The sequence below is a fragment of the Convolutriloba macropyga genome, chromosome 8 (genome assembly GCF_964194025.1).
Source record: "Convolutriloba macropyga chromosome 8, txConMacr16.3, whole genome shotgun sequence".
Classification (NCBI taxonomy): domain Eukaryota; kingdom Metazoa; phylum Xenacoelomorpha; order Acoela; family Convolutidae; genus Convolutriloba; species Convolutriloba macropyga.
In genome coordinates this window covers 30,922,893-30,942,590 of record NC_134475.1, presented here as the reverse complement: position 1 = coordinate 30,942,590, position 19,698 = coordinate 30,922,893, and the positions used below count along the sequence as shown (strand labels likewise).

Genomic DNA, 19,698 nt, shown 5'->3' with positions numbered 1-19,698 from the left:
TCAAAATAGCAAAAATCAGCTTTTAAAATGTAAAACTAAAAGCCACGGAGACGTCAAAAAATCTTTTTCTTGGAATGAACAACAAATCAACCAAATTTAGTACTTAACAGTAAATATGGAAATCTTTTTTTATCTTTTTTATTTGTATTCTGTATGTCATAGCAGATCGTTCAAAATAACCTTATCTATTATAATGCAATACAGAAGATTTTGAGTGTTTTTTGATCGCCAGCTTGGAAACCTTTGAAAATGTTTATATGTTTTTTGTCAATTAAAACAAAATTATTATTCATTTCTCTGTAATTTGAAATCGCACTTCATTTTGATCGGTTTAAAACTGCTGGGTGCCTGTAAATTGAAAAACTAAATTGTTTTTCTTTCACTTCTTGAAAATATTAAAATTTTCCGTTCTTTAAGAATACTACGAAGAGTGGGAAAGCCGAAACATAAAATTAATTGATAAGCAATTTTCCTCAATACTACTAAATAAGAGTCTTAAACGTCAGCCTTCAGCGTTTTCTTACATGTAGAGGCAGAGTAGAGGCAGAGTGCCAAAACTGTCAGAAATCATAAACAATTAGAAAAATTAGGTTTTATTCCTGACAAATTGCGGTTCCAAAAGCAAAACTGAGGTTTTCAAATCTCTCTGGTAACACATGTGTGGTGTGTGTGTGTGTGTGTGTGCTTTTATGGCTTGTCTGTGTGCGGGTCCTTAAAATTGTACTACACTTATTTTTAATTGCTCTCAAACGAAGTTTGTAGCAATTATATTAGTCCTGTTGGTCTTTTTTTTATGCGATTTTTCGCTTGACCGATTTTTTGTCTGACGCTTTTGACTTTTCGTCCTCAAAAACGGGATAAACAGGTAGCGCCCAGCGGGCATTAAGTGCTCTTAGAGCCTTTCAGCTCTGTTTCAGCTCAAACTGTTTTGGAGACTTATACTTATACTTATGGTGTAAAGCGAGGTTCTGAGAGGTTGAGAAACCCCCCCCCCGTTGACCCCCATCCCCACCGCGCTGTTGCCCCCCCCCCAACCCAGTGTTGCCCCCATCAGCCCCCAGTGCAGCCCCCCCCCCGTGGCTAGCTACTGACGAAGCCAACCGCTCGCCGGTCGTTTGAGAGCAATTCGCCCGACGTTAGTCGGTTATGTTTATAGATTGTGCTAAAGAGTTTTTCTTTTTGTCCGATGAAAAAAGACTGCACATTTTTTTGTTCAATCATTACAAGTTATTTTCTCCAATGAATAGAAGTTGCTTTCAGATACTCCCAACGGTTTCTCTGACAGACATGAATGAATTTTGCAAGTATGAAAGTTATGTTGGAACATACTGTGATACGCACAGACTCGCACGAGCCATCTTATCTTGTTTAAATAAGTATAAGTCAAAGACATTTTCATCATAAAGAATCCTAATTGAAAGGTTTCTGTCGAATGAAATTCAACAATCAATATCAATTTATCAATATCAAGTTTTAATTGAGCTGAATCAATAACTTTAACTAATTTTTTACTATCTAAGTTTCACGCAACGCGTCAAAATCTATCTTGCAGCTCTACTCGGCAATCTGCGTGCCATGTTTATCCTGGGCAAAACTGTGGCTTTTTTGGCACGCTGCTCTTTGAAATTAAAAAAAAAAACAATTATTTTTAGCGTGAAAATTGAAATCTTTGTGGCATTTTGTAACACACAAAACAACGTCATTATTTTTGCGTTCCTTTTCTGGTAAAGAAAAATCTGAAAATCTATTGCACCGCTGCAAAAACATGATTGTTTAGGTAACGATTTGATTTTTGTGTGGAAATACACTTAATTGATTTTCGGTTTGAAGGTGAAATAACGTTGGATGATGTGAATGTGAGGGATCTGAATGTGGGATGGTTGAGACGCCAAATAGGAGTGGTGAGTCAGGAGCCAGTGTTGTTTGGCTATACCATTGGGGAGAACATTGCTTTCGGCAAAGAAGGATCCCAAGCTCCCACTCAACAAGAAATAGGTAGTACAGTTACTTGATCACATAGTTTCTCCTAATGTTTATAGACTCGTAATCAAAGGTACGCGTGATTAGTTTTCAAGTTTTCACTACCTTCATTGCCAATTATTCAGAGAACATTTTACATATACGTAGAATTATATATTGTACCATTAAAATTGTTTTAGTACTTTTCTACAGCAGATATTTATTGGTTTTTATTGCCTGTTCAGAACATGCGGCCAAGATGGCGAATGCGCATGACTTCATAATGGCATTTGAGAAAGGATACGACACTGATGTGGGCGAGAGAGGGGCTCAATTGTCAGGGGGACAGAAACAGCGCATAGCCATTGCCAGGGCACTCATCAGGTGAGAACATTATCTCTATTAAGATTAACAGTTGTCAAAAGTTTGTCTCTTATTTTTGTTTTGGCATCCCATCGGGATGAATGTACAGAGTCTAATCTAGGCGGTTTCGATGTAAATTTCCCTGTACAGATGAGTTGTCATGTTTAAAGCATTTTTTAAAATTCTAGTCATTTATAAGTGTTGTTGTTTTTAAGATTAATTTGAATATGGCATTTCAAAAGTATGTCGCTTTGGTAGGATACGAAAGTCACCTTTAGTTTTTTTGTTCGGTCCAGAGATCCTTCCATTCTGTTGTTGGATGAGGCCACTTCGGCTTTGGACACAGGAAGTGAGAAAGTTGTGCAGGATGCATTGAACAAAGCAAGCAGAGGAAGAACTACCATCGTCATTGCACATCGACTGTCAACCATCAAGAATTCCACCAAAATTATTGCATTTGAAGAGGGTGAGATAAGAGAGCAAGGTACTCATCAGGAGTTGATGAACTTGGACGGGGTTTATGCCAATCTGGTGAGGAAGCAGAATCTCAGAGCAATGGGTAGGTTGATTGCTGTTGGGTTCATTTTGTGTTCCTATTGGGTTAATTTTGCAGTAATAAAAGGTCATAAATATACTTTGACTTTTCACACGCTCACGGTAATGGCTGTAACGCATGTAGCGTAAGTCATCAATTTTACGATGATCACCTGTCTAAATACGTCCTGAATTATGCGTAAGTGAAAATTTGAAAAGCATGAAGATTAGTTGAACAAGACGATGTTTTAATAATTACTAGCAGACCCGTTGGGGCAAATTCTTACAGAAAACAAATTTTCTCCAACATAAAAATTTATGTTTTTAAGAGTTTACCAAAATTAAAAAAACAAGGCAAAACTCAACTAAAAGAGTTAAAAAAGGGGGCAAAAACAAAAGTCGCATGGTACCGCTAGTGCATTTAGGCAGATGGTTGTTCTAACAGAGACCACGTATAACTAATAATTACAAAAAGCAAAAGATTAACAAATATTCAAACCATAAGAACAGAAATGACCGGATTCACCGAGTATTCAGCTCCGCAATTCATTACTCAATCATTCATCGACATCTTAAAACTAAAGCATGTACTCAAAGACAAACTGCGGAAAAAATTTGAAACAATTTTCGGAAGACAATTTGACCGCTAGGCGTTTATAACAACTCAGGAAAGAGACATAGGTGTCTGCAGTTATGTTTGGGAAAACGAAAAGTAGACCAGATCTCCTATTTGGGAACAGAAACTTAAGTAAATCAACTGCAGGATTAAATTGAATTAGAGGTAGATTGTTGCCTCAAAGGAATACTAAAGATATCCACGTGTCTCAAAGAAGTTTTTATGAGTGATTTAATAGAGCCAAAAAGAAGTGACACTGCTGGTAGTCGATGTTGATTCTCTGGAGGTCTAATATCTCAAAGTCTTTGCTTTTCATTCAAAGTCTGAAAAATGGTTACATTGACTCGAAGTAATGATTTGTTTATTCTCATTAGTCCCAGTAAGTTGCTCTACCCCCCCCCCGAAACAGGAAGAAAAACGGACTGTTTCAATTTTTTTAAAATTAACAATAAAGTGGACAAAAGAACAAACTCCGCCGACAGCACCACTTTAGCTTAAGGTAAAACATTTATTATTATGACAACTCAATTTTATTTAAGCACTTCTTCAAAAACAATATTTTGAGTGCTGAAGTCTGGCAACTGTTCGTCTTTGGAAATGAAAAACATGATATTATTCGGATTGTTTATCCTAGAAGCTGCTGTATAGAACTGACCGTGGGTAAACACTGGTACTTCAAGCCATACAGCAACGCGTGAGAGAGTTTGGCCTTGCACTTTATTTATGGTGAGTGAAAACGCCTGTTCGAGTGGAAATTGCCGTCTGCGCCACTTGAGAGGCACGCTAGATGTTTCATCAATAATAAGATTGATTCGAGGAATAAAGAGTGTTTCAGTGCAACCTCCATCTGCAAAATGCACAGCTATAAGTCGATTTTCGATAACCTCTTTAACGATCAAACGAACTCCATTGCAGAGACCAGATTTTGGACTCAAGTTTCGTAACAAGATAACTGGCATTCCCCGTTTTAAAACAAGACAATGGCCAGGGACACCCGGTACGCTCAAACTGTTCAGAAACTCAACAGGGTACCGACAATCATCCTCAGGATCGTAAACTCTATCAGCGCTATAGCACACAAAGCTGCTTCCAAGAAACTGATTTGTACATATTCGATTAATTTCTGCTGTGGAAGAATTTGTAACAGCCAACACACAGCTACCGGTAGGTACTTTAGCTTGCTGAAATATGACAAAATAAAACAACAGTTAGCAAAATAGAAAATTCTGAACTTACTTGCAGATTCTCTTTGAAAACCCAATAAACCATACTTCGAATGCTGTTTAGTCGTTCCTTTGAATTAATTAATTCTACTTTGTCAGCCGGCAGGAGCGCAAACATTGAGTTTGGAGCTAAGCCGTTTCCAACTTTCAAGAATCATTCATCATATTCGCCAGCAGCAGGCGAAGAGTTCATGAGACGAAGATTCTCATCGAGCGAAAATTTCTGGAAGCTTTTCCACAAAGAAGAGCGCTTCAAAGAAGCCTTTACTATATCAGCCCTGTTCCCTCCTTTCACAACAGGAAGAATCTGCCTAAACAGAATTTAAGTTCCAAAATCATTTACTGAAAAGATGAAAGTTTCTTTCCAGCAATGCCTGAAATCTTCAGCAAGAACGAGGCTTTTTCCACCGAAAGGTTTTTCACAGAGCATTATGTCTCTTAAACTTCTATCCAAAGCCTCCAAGAGGAAACGGTTTGCCATTGGAGCTTCATCCCAGACTATCACAACGCTTTCGCGAATTAACTCAGCCAGCTGGGTTTGCACCGAAATATCCAAAATTGAATGCTTCATCACATCCAGGGGCGCTCTGAAGCGCGAATGGAAAGTGCGGCCATTAGATAATTGTGTAGCAGCAATCCCACTGGTAGCAACACCAATTGCAGGAGTTATAAAATTCTTTGAGGACCGTGCAAAAGCGAGAATTGCATTTAAAAGATAAGTTTTCCCAGTACCACCACGAGCATCAATGAAGGCCAAAAACTGGGTACCACACGATATAGAACCTGCTGCTTTCTGAAAAAAAACACGTTGAGAGTAGTAAAGGCCTCCTGGATGTGAACTCTGACACTGTGATACGAAACTCCTCAATTCCTCATGATTGAAGTCCGTTTCTTCACGAAATATAGCCGACCTTGAAGCAATCACTTGGTCTGTAGCTATGTTCAGTTCCTCAAGCTCGTGTTCCGTGACATTTGGCAAATTGAAATCTTCCAAACACCTAGCTCGTAGCTGAAGCTCTCCCACCAACTCTCTTAAGGCATGAAATTGAAGAATCCTCCTTGACAGGTTCGGATCTTCGCGTCTCAGATCGTCGACCCAGAAATCAAAAAACTTGAAGAACAGTTCGAGAGGATTCGGAATTTCACAGAAAAGCAACATAAGAGCAAAAAGTTCACGTGCCTGTCGACTTGACATAGAAGACAGTGATTCATTAAGCACTTTTTCCCACTCTTCATTGTCATCCAGTATTCCAATTGCACAGCACACTTCTTTAAAAGAATTAAATTTCACCATACCGACATGGAGCATTTCATCAAACGTGGTTTTTCCTGTAACAGAAACAACATAAAAGACACAAAAACAATAAGCAATACAGTAACAGAAGCCTACCACCTTTGCAAAAATTGTGATGCAGCAACAGTCGTAAATAGTACCGATCACCAGCAGACGGATGAACTGTATATACACGACCAATTGTTCCAGTATTAATTCTTCTCTTTATCCAACACTTTGCTTTCTTGTTCCAGAAGAAAAACTCGGGGAAATCACAGTACTTTACCATGCTCCCCAGATTATTCATGTTGAAGTTAAAAAACTCGGTCAGCTCAGTTTTACAGCGAGCCACGTCCGTGATAACATCTCGCTCACGTCCTTCTTCGAAGACTATATTTTGCTTCCTAGGAAGATGAACTGGCAACTGTTGGACAGAGGGATACCGTTCAGATTGCGGAAGCGAAAAAATTCTAGCACAAGCTTCCAAGGCACCAATGCAACGCATATTCTCGAAGTGCTCAATTTCATCTGTTATATCACATGTTAGTTTGACCATAGCTCGGTCGCTACCCTACAAAAAAGAAAGCATGTTAAATACTTAGTACCATGTGCAATAGCAATCAGTGCTACAGCAAAAAACTGCGATAGCAGTCCAAAATACCTTATTGATGTACAAGAACAGATACTTTGCGGCAAATGGTGAAACACAAGCTTCCACATTAATATGGGCATCATACTTCAGAGACAAAAAGGGCTGTATGGGACCACCCAGCTATTGTCCACAACAAAGTCACCGACAATTGCAGTAGAACCTCCGTCGTCTGTGCTTCTCCTCCTGTACGACGGATAACTTGACCATTGTGTCCAGGATGTTTGCTTGCAAAAGGTCTTAGGATACCCTTTAGAACATTTACCGTCAACCATGCAGGGCGAACGTGGATTTCGTACACCACACGGTCCATGAATCATACACTTTAGCACTGTTGCGTGCAATCGACCAGCTTGCACGTTCTTTTTCTTGCAACCAAAAGCTGAAGGCTTTGGTGGAAGCTCAGCACAAATAATCGCGTTGACATCTTCAGGATTTCGAAGCCGATCATTTTCCGCAACAATTAGCAGGATGTGCGCATGCGGCAAACCACGCTTCTGATACTCAACCACGTAAGTAAACGCAAGCATCCTGCCGAACTCCTGAAAAATTTTTCAGACAGCTGATTACAAATTACTGAGCGGAGAATAGGTCAAAAATAACATCAAAACATTTTCTTTCAAAGTCATCAACATTATTCATCGTAATTTTAAAGTAAAAATTGCAGAGATTTTTGGCAAACAGCTAACCATTGTATCGCAGATCGTCAATTAGAGATCGGAGTTTCAACCGAAAAACGCGGAACACGAGATCCGGTCGCGACATTGCTGTCTGTCTTGGTGCCAAGTGCTGTTGAATTTCAGCCCACATAGGGTTACAGGTGAGAGTGATAATGAAATCAGGCTTGTGATATTTTCGGCAGACGGCAATAGCATCTTGGTATCTTAAATCAAACTCACTACTAAATCATTGCCAAACCTGTCAAACATGATTTTACTCTTACCTACAGAACCGACTCCTTTGGCTGTTGTAGATCGACTTAGGACAAATGACACGTTTTCCAAGCCGTATATTACAGTCATCGGAAGTAATTGCATCTTCCAAATTAGCAAAGATTTCTGATCGCAAACTTTCTTGATTAAATTTAGCAAACTGCAAACGCAAATTTTCAATGGTTGCAAAAGAAACGCAGAGATACTCTTGTAGAAGACGTTCTGCTCTTAAAAGATAATTGGACGAGCCTATTCGCTCATGCAGATAAAAAGCGTGGAACTGTAACTTCGTTACTGTTCTGTCACCTTGTCCCCTAAAACAGAAATTCTATAGAATCCGTTTTTGAAATAATGTCAAGCAAAAAAATTACTTTTGAGGAATTTTCAGATGCCAGCCTTCTGTGCCGAGGGGAAAAAGAAGAACAAAGTGGAGAGGGTCAAATGCCCTGTGAGTATCAGATACTATAGAAAGTCCACCGCACTTTCGGTGAACAACTATATCACTTGGCTGAGGAGTTTCATTGTACAGAACTGCAACTTCATGAAGATTGACATTATGGACTCTCGGATGCTCATTTTGTGGCCGGGCAGAGGGGTTAATAACAAACTTCAAACTTGAACTATGTTCATCCAGTTCTGCTATCTGAACAAAATCGCTGACAAAAGGATTCACTTCCCGCAGCATTGCCTAAATGAGTTATATTACAAGTTATATCTACAGATTAGTCTGGAAACAGAGGAAGAGGTCACTAACTTGGAGATCACGCAACAACCCATATAAAGTTTGAAATTCTAGAGGCGTAACATTAGACGGCAACTTCAAACTCTCCAAACGCAGGCGCACTGACTGCTCCTCTGCCCGAGGATCGTGAACGTACAGTTGCACAAACTTCGGCTGGTCATCGGATGCCTTGAGAGGTCCAAACAATTTATAAGATTTTCCCTAAAAATCAAAATAACCTCAAAAAGATTGTAATCTTGAACTAATCAGCAGTTACCTGAATGAAAACGGTGGGTTGAAATCCATTATTATCTGCGTTGGTGCCACCCATTTTAATTGAAGCCATTGCCAAAGCATTATTCAACTGTCGAATGTATTTGCGGAAAATGACAGCCCTCTCGGTATCCATGGTGAACAAACTCTTTAACAAACAAGGTGGTTCCGGAATTGGTCGCAAACCAATTTTCCCGGAGTAGCAGCAAATAGAACTTGTCTCTTCAGTCCACCTCAAAGCTCCGCAGAAGTTGCACGGTAATTCTCTAAAACCGCAAAAATGATTAGCAATGGTCACCGAACAATTGAGAATTCCATATGCATTCTTGGCCAAGCAACTGCGACGTGATGACTTTCGCGGAATAACTCTTTTCTTGACATAAGCCCTGTCACCAATGGCGGCAACTTGTTCGAAAGCCCGCTAAAACAGTAAAACAGTAAAAAAATTAATTGAAATTAATTGAAAATTTGGCAAAATTTACAGAAGCTACAATGAATGCAGAGCACCTGATTCGACGACGCCGACATTGAATTTTCGGTATTTATTGTCTGTAAGATATAGCGCTGGTTGATTAGCTGGACGACATCTTCAACACATTCACGAGATGTATTGCTGGCCTAAAATCATTTGAAAAATCGAAAAAAGGAATGGCGCTCTGTCGACAGATAATTAAAATTTTGATGCAAAGATACCACTTATTAGTAGCGTCAATCAACCTTGTGGGTCTCCTTCTTATGATTGACCATTTGGTTCAGGGCCTCCACGACAAATAACACGTCATCTGTGACACAATGTTAACTCCGATGCTATAATGAACGGCTTGTACAATGAATGAGCAAATGCTAAAGTAATCAAATACACAAACAGACCTCTAGCTGCTGTGAAGTTGACGGTGAAACTAAAGACCCTGGAGAACTATGCAACAGAGAAGATAGAGGAGCTTCGGGCCTTCCACAACGCTTTGGTAGACTTCTCGATGACCTTCTGCTTTGCTGTTGCAAAATAGTCGACTGCATAGCTAACAAATTCGACAGCTCATTATTGTCTAAGAGAGGAAAAGCCTGCCGAATGAGATCCATTCGCGACTCCGAGCTAGACGAAGAAGATTTAACTGACATTTGTGTCTGAAAAAAAGTCAAAGCTGAAACTTTTGGTTGTGATCTACTACTTAAGAAATAATCTAGCAGCAACTGACGCTACCGTCGGAAAAACTCATTACTGAAATTTGCTTTCAACTCCATAAGAATCTCTAGTGAAACAAATCAGACACAATTTCAATAATTTGTAACATTTTTGTATGCAGCGGAGTTCGGAGTTCATGGTTCGGAGTTCAACCTGGGTCGCCTTTCTCTTCACACACCTTACCAGAACATGAGACACAACAGAACGTTAAGATAAAGAAATTGTGAAAAGAGCTGAATAGTCTGTCGAGTCACTCGCCGCAACAACAAGAAATCACATGACTTACCATACGGCAGATAATACTGTGTCTTTCTTGACCGAATGATGTTACGCTTCATTTTTGCCGCTTCTTGATGAATTTTGAGCTTGCAGCTCAGTGCGCTAGCCAAAAGATGGCTTTTGAACTTGCAACTTTCGCCAACTGTGGCGCCAACGATGTCTTGGAATCTTTTATGACCAGCATGACTTGAAGCAAAGAATTCATCGAAACTTTTCTTCAACTGCGTGCTCATTCTGAAAAAAAAACACTTTCGAGCATACACCTACATTCCCCAATGTTATTGAAAAGAAACTGTAGGCAGTACAAATTAAACGCTCAAGCTCAAGCAAGTACAATCCAAAGTCAACAGAAAATCTGTAATGAAACCAAAAATCAAACACTATGTGACGCGCAGACTTTGTCTGTCGACTGAATACGGCTGCAATATGTGTGCTCAAATTCTTTTTGAGTTCAGAGTTCATTTTATTTAAATTAACTTTGCACGCTAGCGACTTTAGTTTCAACAGATCTTTTTCGTCAATTGACATATTAGCAATCTGATCAACCAGTTTTTCAAATTCAAGCTGACATTGAGAGCTCTCAGAAGTCATTTGAGCCAGCTCATCGTCCAGGTTGATAGTTACCATTATGATACTGTTTTTCGAAGAAATTCCAAAGTTCAATACAAAGGTCGACAGGATACACCCGGTAAGAACATTTAGGTAAGCCAAAGAATCATTCCAACACTGAAAAAAGTAAGAGGATGACAGACAAACAATTTTACAATAGCCAAAAAAATTAATGAAATATACAGAAATAACTCATTTCGATGACCAATTGACTTGCAGTAGAAATCTTTTTATCAAATTCTAAAAGCTCAATTTGAATTTGTCGATTCAAAGCTTACATCGAATAAAAAACAGCATGTCTAGATTCCTGGTCGCTCAAAAAAAATATTTCAAAAAATAAATTGACTTAGGAATCGAAGAAATCGAGCTCTAAATTCCAAAGTCTGGATAGCTGCATCGAGAAGGTTTTGCCGATGATTGCAATTCCTCCAACATCGGTGACTTGTTTTCTAAATATGCATTAAATTATCTTCAACACAATTATGGAAACAAAAGAAAAAAGCTATACCACTGTAACCTTGTCCCAACTCTGAACAAAGCCGGTCAGTCACAATCGATGAAAGCCTCGAACAAACTGTCATCCAGAAAGGTTTCTTCCAGCTCTGCAAATTAAATGATTTGCACATTGAGGTTGAAAATAGAAGAATTAGAATGACTCACGCTGGCTGGTGGACAAGAACAGAGAATCGACTTCGTCTTCATAACAACGCACATCTTCTACGGAAAGGTGCCTACTGGTATCCAGATTACTCAGGCTAAATTTCCAGCAGCATCGACAATCATTGTATGAACGACACACGCTCAATATCCTGGAAAGCCTCCGCTTCACTTTAATTTGCCTAGTGTTCACGGCTTCAAACAAGTGTCGTGTCTCGTGTGCATTTTTATCGGTTGTCATTTGTTGAACCGCAACTCTCAAGACTTCTATATTCCGATTAACGGCTACTAGGGATAAGTCAAACGCACCTTTCAGATCCATAGCATCTAAAAGCAGTGAAACACTAAAAATACCTCCCACAGAAAATTTAAAACTGAACCTTCAAAATAGCAAATCGGAGCTTTATTGAGATATGCAGTCAACAACAGTACTCAAATTGGATACAATCCCTTGCAAAACATGTCTGGTAGCGGCAAACGATAAGATCACAGGAAAAAAGACTTTCTCTTCCATCCTTCAGTCTTCTCCGCCGTCTCCGAAATTGGTATGTAGAACTCAATACCAGTTTTTCCACAGAACAACTTCATTCTATCGAATTCAACGCCAATGATCAAGCAGAATGCACCAGACCGCATTTTGGGGTCCAAGTCTCTTGCCAACAGAACAGGTGTTCCAAATTTCACCACTGCCTGGTTTCCTACGTAACCATCAGTGAATCGAAAAGGGTATAACTTCTTTCCCGGTGTCACTTCGAAACAAAACCGAAAACCAGCACACACTAACTCGATGCCTGAAAAAGATAAATTTTTGGAAAATCGGCTTTGTTGTTCTGATACACTGTTACCTTTGAAGTCAGCAAGGCACGAAAGGTTGAGATCAAGACAGTCCCTTTTTTTATCCACAACCAGACAACTTCGATGTCGGGAGAAAGGCGCCTAAAAACATTAGTTTAACTCAAAAGTAAATCAGCGCTACATTTATGCAAAGTGAAAGAAGCCAAACCGAAAATAGGCTGTTCACTAAGGCCGACAAAGACAAAAATCCTTCGGGTAAGTTTATTGACTTTGATTCCGTGCGACTCTCTTCAGGAGTGTCTTCGGACATAACAAATCTAAAAACTGTCAATTTGAACAAATCAGACAAGTCGATTTGAAAGCAAAAGCAGTTTGAGCGCAGGATTCGGATAAATTTTTAAACCACTCAAAGTGTATGTGCAGATCGCAAAGCAGATAATTCAACCAAAGGCCAATTTCCAAAAAGATTGAAAGGAATTCATCTTTATGATGAAACTGGAGGGCTCAATAATACTTAGATAAGCAGTTAAAGTGCGCTCTACTTTAACAACACACAAAAAAACAAAACATCTTTCATAGGTATCTGTTCAAAGGTAGACAAAACTTCCGTATTTTGAGCTGGACAAAGAGGCAAAACGAATGATCTTCAAGAATAGATGCTTTATCAATTATTGTTTAGGATTAGGATGTATACCTCACAAACCATAGATTAAACATCCAACTCATTTAATAGTCATTATTTCTGAGCAGCAGTTGGCTGCGTTTGTACTTTCTTGATGAACTTCCGGAAACCCGGGCTGCCCTCGACAATCGCGGACGAACGATCAACACTATCTTTTCCTGTCTTATCTTCACTTTCTGGCACGAAGTCTTTACACTCCTTGTGAAGGATATCAACAGAAACCAAACTGCTTTTATATGCAGTCAGGCTATCATGAAACAAAACGAATAAACCGCAAAATAGTAACGCTGAAAAGGTGTAGTTAACAATACACCCACAAATTACGCAATCAATGGCTATCGAATACAACCAACCGGTAGAACAGACACAGTTCAAAAGAAGCTTGGATATCAACGTCAAAACTTACCAAGTTCAGAGTTTTCAGCGGCTCCCGCAGCTCTATGCTGCGAGATCAGTGTTCTCAACAACAAAGCCAAACACCTCTTCAAATCAGTTTGCCAGTCATTAACAGTTTTGAGAAGAGCACGACGAGCAAACGGCGAGCACCTCAATTCTCCGCGTATTTCACCTCGGAGAAAATCAAACAAGATGTCAATTAGATTTCTCTGCTGTTCAATCACTAGTTTGGGATTATCCATTTACACTGAAAAAAATAGCTGAACTGACGTTAATCTGCGTTTTTATTGTCTTCGTTTTGTTTTCCTGAGCATCATCAGAAATTCAGCAAACCTAATTAATTCAAGTTTTACAAACAGTGAGTGCAGACCAGGATCAACATTAAAACCTTCATGTAAAAAAAATACTGAACACAATTTATAGGGAGACAGCTTCAAGCAAAACAGAAAACTAACGTTAACTTACAACACCAAGTTTTCATTCCTTATTGTGAATCTCAAAGTTAGTTAACGAAAAGCGATTACATTAATCACGGTTTATGAGAACAGTCAAATAAGAGGTTTTGGCTAATCCAATTAATATAAGCAAGAATAATTTAATCTGCTACTTCAAAACCCCGGCTGAACATTTTATGGTGATTAGGAGAACAAATGAAATACCCAAAAATTACTTCACCATTCAACAGAAGCATCAAAATTTTTACTTCTCACATCAGAAGTTATGAAAGGCATTGCGAACTTTTTTTATTGGTGATATCTAAAAATAGATTTAAGCCTAGAGATGTAGTTTTCAGGTTGACGGAAAAAGCCGTTTCTTCTGAGGTGACCACGCAAGGTTTTCCTGACTGCCGTAAGAGAAAAATCTAATTGCTGTCTGATTGTTCGGAGATTCGGTGACACATCTGCGGACCACAACATTTCTGCAACTTTTCTGAAAAAGAAGCACTAAAATTAGCACAAAAAACGAACGAAGGCAGAAAACTCAAAATACAGTCACAGAAAACGCAAACAACATACCATATATTCCATGACTAATTTGACGAGGTTTACGTCCCTTCCTGGAGCGGCCAACAGGAACCCCAGCCACCTTGTCGCTTACGGAGTACGCTTTGTTTAACATACTGAGACTACCACTAGGCTGCATGTTACTAGAGTTTGATCTAGTTGACAAAAAATTGCCAACAATGGAATTGCCAGCTTTATTGATAGTACCACCGAATTTCCGTTGTACAGTCGTTGTAACACAATGGCCTGACATCTCTGCATCTTCAGAATCCGAAAGCTCTCTCTCACTCTCCGTATCGATATGTAGCGCCTCAGAGCTATCAGAACAGCACGAACAGATTTGTCTACCTTTACCGTTTGAAAAGGTAGACCTGGAGAGACAATTGCGAGACTTGTTTTTCAAAACAAACTGATGTCTCGAAAGAGCGACTAAAAAGTAACACGGTACAAAAAAATCACAACTTGATAAAACGCAGTTAAATTCAAACCATTTTGAGAAGTGCTTTTTACTGGTGTACTGGAAGCAATCGGCTTCTGATACCGGGAGACGTCAGACAGCTCATGCTCAGACATCATGCCACCAAGTGATGTAATATGTTTTGAATCAGTTACGCCTGAAACTCAACTCAACTCCGATAACACGCTTTTCAAGAGCGTTCCCTTAGCTCTTTCGGTTCTCCAAAAAAGGCAATGGGAAGCTTTAAACACAGCGCTCCGCAAAAAAAATTCTGTAGCAAAAACAATCAGAAACCAATTTGAGAAATAACAACGGATCCTCAAATGACTCAATCCAGCTTAGAATTAATTTCTTATGAAGGATGGCAATTTTAAAACCCTGATAATGATAATTGGTGTAAAGGCTCTTCCAATTCTTCATTTTACTACCTGACAGAGGAAATCAGCGCCTAATTGCCAGAAAAAATTAAGCACACAGTACCTAAATTAAAAAGGCCACAAGATTAGCCACGATAACTTACCCGAAAAAAAATTACCCGAGACAACCTCATTAAAATCATTCAAGCGCCACGCAAAGACCTTCCGGAAGAATTCAACAAAAACTCCGCATAAAAAATTTATGAATTTAACGGCTTTAACCAGGAGCTCTGGGGGTGATTCTTCAATGAAAGTTCTATATTGGCCAAGAAAAAAGCAGCGCGTCATCTTTGCAGTGGTTTGCAACAAGGCCAGAGTTCCGAGGCTTACGGGACGAAAGAAATCAAAGCCAACAACAACGATCGGAATGTATGAGTTAGAAAATTTTTCTGAAGGACTCAAAATAAACTGAAAAATGAGTCATTGCTTCTCACGTTGATTTTTTTCAAATCTTTTCTAACAATTAACATAATTAGGTACCTTTCTGTTTTCCATTCGCCTCATCACCTTCCCATTCTTCAGGTGAAATCACCACAACCTCATCTTCAAGGTCTCGAACTGCTGACACCACTGCTTTCTTTCGTGGAAAAAACTGCTGAATCTCTGCACCTGTAAAGATTTCATGGCTTAAAAAAAGTTATGATAAAAGTAACTTAAATCGTACACACTTTTGGTTTGATTTTTTGTGTCGTTTTGACTTTAACGGCTTCATCTGGGCACCCCTTTTTAACATCTATTTCAAGTCCAAGGAGACGAGCCAGCTCTTTGTTATCCGACCCAACATTCAGGTGTATAAACTTCAGAAATCCAGAGTTTACATTCCAAACTTCCACCTTGCAGGCTTTCAAGGACATAAAGATCTGTTTTCTCAAATCTTTCCATTCCTTACACTCTCTTACAGCAACAATGAACGCCTCTAATTTCAGCTCCGCCGACAACGAAGATGATGCGACATTCGCTATTTGATTTCCCACGTGGTTTTCGTACCGCTTCAACGCACTATCTATATCATTTTCAGCTGCCACAAATTTATCAACAAGACTCTTTGGCTGTTGACGGGCCATTCAAAAAAATCTGAAAAGACAATAACAAAACGCGCTAATTTTCAATGACGTATTTCCGCTAGAGGCAATGTTTGAGCTCTTTTGAGCTTCTTTCATATTTGTCAGCATCCATAACAGACATATTGGAATTCGAACAGACCAGTTCTTCAGACAAGTCCTCAAATGACTGACTGAGAGCACTTGATCATTCAGAGCTCATAATTGTACTGTCAAAGAGAAATGGACCTCTTAAGATTCAAGGAAAAGTTGAATGAGAAAGAAAACTGTACAACAAATGATAATTTTCAGGGAAGAGTTGAATAAGAAACAAAAATGTACAACAAATCATAATTGTCACGCAATGTTTTCAGCCAAAAGCAGTAAAGAGTACGCTGGAATTTTTTTATTTTCGAAGGTTGAACTCTATTGAGCGGCTTTCATATTTGTCAAGATCCATAATTGACAAATTGGAATTTGAATAGACCAATTGTTTTCAAAGTCCTCAGATGGCTCTGCCTGAGAGCACTTGATCAATCAGAGTTCTTAGTTGTACTGTCTAAAAGAGAAATGGAGCTCTTAATTTTCAGCGAAGAGTTGCATAAGAAACAAAATTGTACAACAAATCATAATTGCCACGCAATGTTTTCAGCAAAAGCCAGTAAAGAGTACGCTGGAATTTTTTTTTGAAGTTTGAACACAATTGAGCGACATTCATATTTGTCAAGATCCATAATAGACAAATCAGAATTTGAATAGAGCAAATTTTTTCAAAGTCCGCAGATGGATCTGCCTGGGAGCACTTGATCAATCAGAGTTCTTAGTTGTACTGTCTAAAAGAGAAATGGAGCTCTTAATTTCCAGGGAAGAGTTGCATAGGAAACAAAATTGTACAACAAATCATAATTGTCACGCAATGTTTTCAGCCGAAGGCAGTAAAGAGTACGCTGGATTTTTTTTTATTTTGGAAGATTGATTTCTATTGAGCGGCTTTCGTATTTGTCAAGATCCATAAAAGACAAATTGGAATAGAGCATTTTTTTTCAAAGTCCGCAGATGGCTCTGCCTGAGCACTTGATCAATCAGACTTCTTAGTTGTACTGTCTAAAAGAGAAATGGAGCTCTTACTATTCAGGGAGGAGTTGAATATGAAACAAAACTGTACAACAAATCATATTTGTCACGCAATGTTTTCAACCAAAGGCAATAAAAAGTACGCTGGATTTATTTTTTTTTAATTTTGAAGTTTGAACTTTATTGAGCGGCTTTCATATTTGTCAATATCCATAATAGACAAATTGAAATTTGAATAGAGCAATTTTTTTTTCAAAGACCGCAGATGGCTCTGCCTGAGAGCACTTGATCAATCAGAGTTCTTAGTTATACTGTTTAGAAGAGAAATAGAGCTCTTAATTTTCAGGGAAGAGTTGAATAGGAAACAAAATTGTACAACAAATCATAATTATCACGCAATGTTTTCAGCCAAAGGCAATAAAAAGTACGCTGGAATTATTTTTTTTATTTTTGAAGTTTGAACTTTATTGAGCGGCTTTCGTATTTGTCAAGATCCATAAAAGACAAATTGGAATAGAGCATTTTTTTTTCAAAGTCCGCAGATGGCTCTGCCTGAGCACTTGATCAATCAGAGTTCTTAGTTGTACTGTCTAAAATAGAAATGGAGCTCTTACTATTCAGGGAGGAGTTGAATAGGAAACAAAACTGTACAACAAATCATATTTGTCACGCAATGTTTTCAACCAAAGGCAATAAAAAGTACGCTGTATTTATTTTTTTTATTTTTGAAGTTTGAACTTTATTGAGCGGCTTTCATATTTGTCAATATCCATAATAGACAAATTGAAATTTGAATAGAGCAATTTTTTTTCAAAGTCCGCAGATGGCTCTGCCTGAGAGCACTTGATCAATCAGAGTTCTGAGTTATACTGTTTAGAAGAGAAATAGAGCTCTTAATTTTCAGGAAAGAGTTGAATAGGAAACAAAATTGTACAACAAATCATAATTGTCACGCAATGTTTTCAGCCAAAGGCAATAAAAAGTACGCTGGAATTATTTTTTTTTTTGAAGTTTGAACTCAATTGAGCGACATTCATATTTGTCACGATCCATAATAGACAAATTGGAATTTTAATAGAGCAATTTTTTTCAAAGTCCGCAGATGGCTCTGCCTGAGAGCACTTGATCAATCAGAGTTCTTAGTCATACTGTTTAGAAAAGAAATAGAGCTCTTAATTTTCAGTGAAGAGTTGAATAGGAAACAAAATTGTACAACAAATCATAATTATCACGCAATGTTTTCAGCCAAAGGCAATAAAAAGTACGCTGGATTTATTTTTTTTATTTTTGAAGTTTGAACTTTATTGAGCGGCTTTCATATTTGTCAATATCCATAATAGACAAATTGAAATTTGAATAGAGCAATTTTTTTCAAAGTCCGCAGATGGCTCTGCCTGAGAGCACTTGATCAATCAGAGTTCTTAGTTATACTCTTTAGAAGAGAAATAGAGCTCTTACTATTCAGGGAAGAGTTGCATAAGAAACAAAATTGTACAACAAATCATAATTGTCACGCAATGTTTTCAGCCAAAGGCAGTAAAGAGTACGCTGGAATTTTTTTTATTTTCGAAGATTGATTTCTATTGAGCGGCTTTCATATTTGTCAAGATCCATAGAAGACAAATTGGAATTTGAATAGAGCAATTTTTTTTCAAAGTCTCAGATAACTTTGCCTGAGAGCACTTTATCAATCAAGACTTCTTAATTGTACTGTCTAAAAGAGAAATGGAGCTCTTACTATTCAGGGAGGAGTTGAATAGGAAACAAAACTGTACAACAAATCATATTTGTCACGCAATGTTTTCCACCAAAGGCAATAAAAAGTACACTAGATTTATTTTTTTTTATTTTTGAAGTTTGAACTTTATTGAGCGGCTTTCATATTTGTCAATATCCATAATAGACAAATTGAAATTTGAATAGAGCAATTTTTTTCAAAGTCCGCAGATGGCTCTGCCTGAGAGCACTTGATCAATCAGAGCTCTTAGTTATACTGTTTAGAAAAGAAATAGAGCTCTTAATTTTCAGGGAAGAGTTGAATAGGAAACAAAATTGTACAACAAATCATAATTATCACGCAATGTTTTCAGCCAAAGGCAATAAAAAGTACGCTGGATTTATTTTTTTTATTTTTGAAGTTTGAACTTTATTGAGCGGCTTTCATATTTGTCAATATCCATAATAGACAAATTGAAATTTGAATAGAGCAATTTTTTTCAAAGTCCGCAGATGGCTCTGCCTGAGAGCACTTGATCAATCAGAGTTCTTAGTTATACTCTTTAGAAGAGAAATAGAGCTCTTACTATTCAAGGAAGAGTTGCATAAGAAACAAAATTGTACAACAAATCATAATTGTCACGCAATGTTTTCAGCCAAAGGCAGTAAAGAGTACGCTGGAATTTTTTTTATTTTCGAAGATTGATTTCTATTGAGCGGCTTTCATATTTGTCAAGATCCATAAAAGACAAATTGGAATTTGAATAGAGCAATTTTTTTTCAAAGTCCGCAGATGGCTCTGCCTGAGAGCACTTGATCAATCAGAGTTCCTAGTTGTACTGTCTAA

At 38.2% G+C, this 19,698-nt stretch overlaps 1 protein-coding gene across 2 annotated transcripts in view; it reads left to right on the top strand.

Moving 5' to 3' along the window:
* LOC142344680 (ATP-dependent translocase ABCB1-like) overlaps window positions 1-19,698 on the top strand; it is a 122,837-nt gene that overhangs the window by 12,918 nt on the left and 90,221 nt on the right. For both annotated transcript variants that reach the window (XM_075396519.1, XM_075396518.1), the window contains exons 3-5: window positions 1,831-1,995; window positions 2,205-2,343; window positions 2,619-2,881. In XM_075396519.1, coding sequence (XP_075252634.1) covers window positions 1,831-1,995; window positions 2,205-2,343; window positions 2,619-2,881 — 567 coding nt within the window. The remainder of the gene's footprint in view (window positions 1-1,830; window positions 1,996-2,204; window positions 2,344-2,618; window positions 2,882-19,698) is intronic.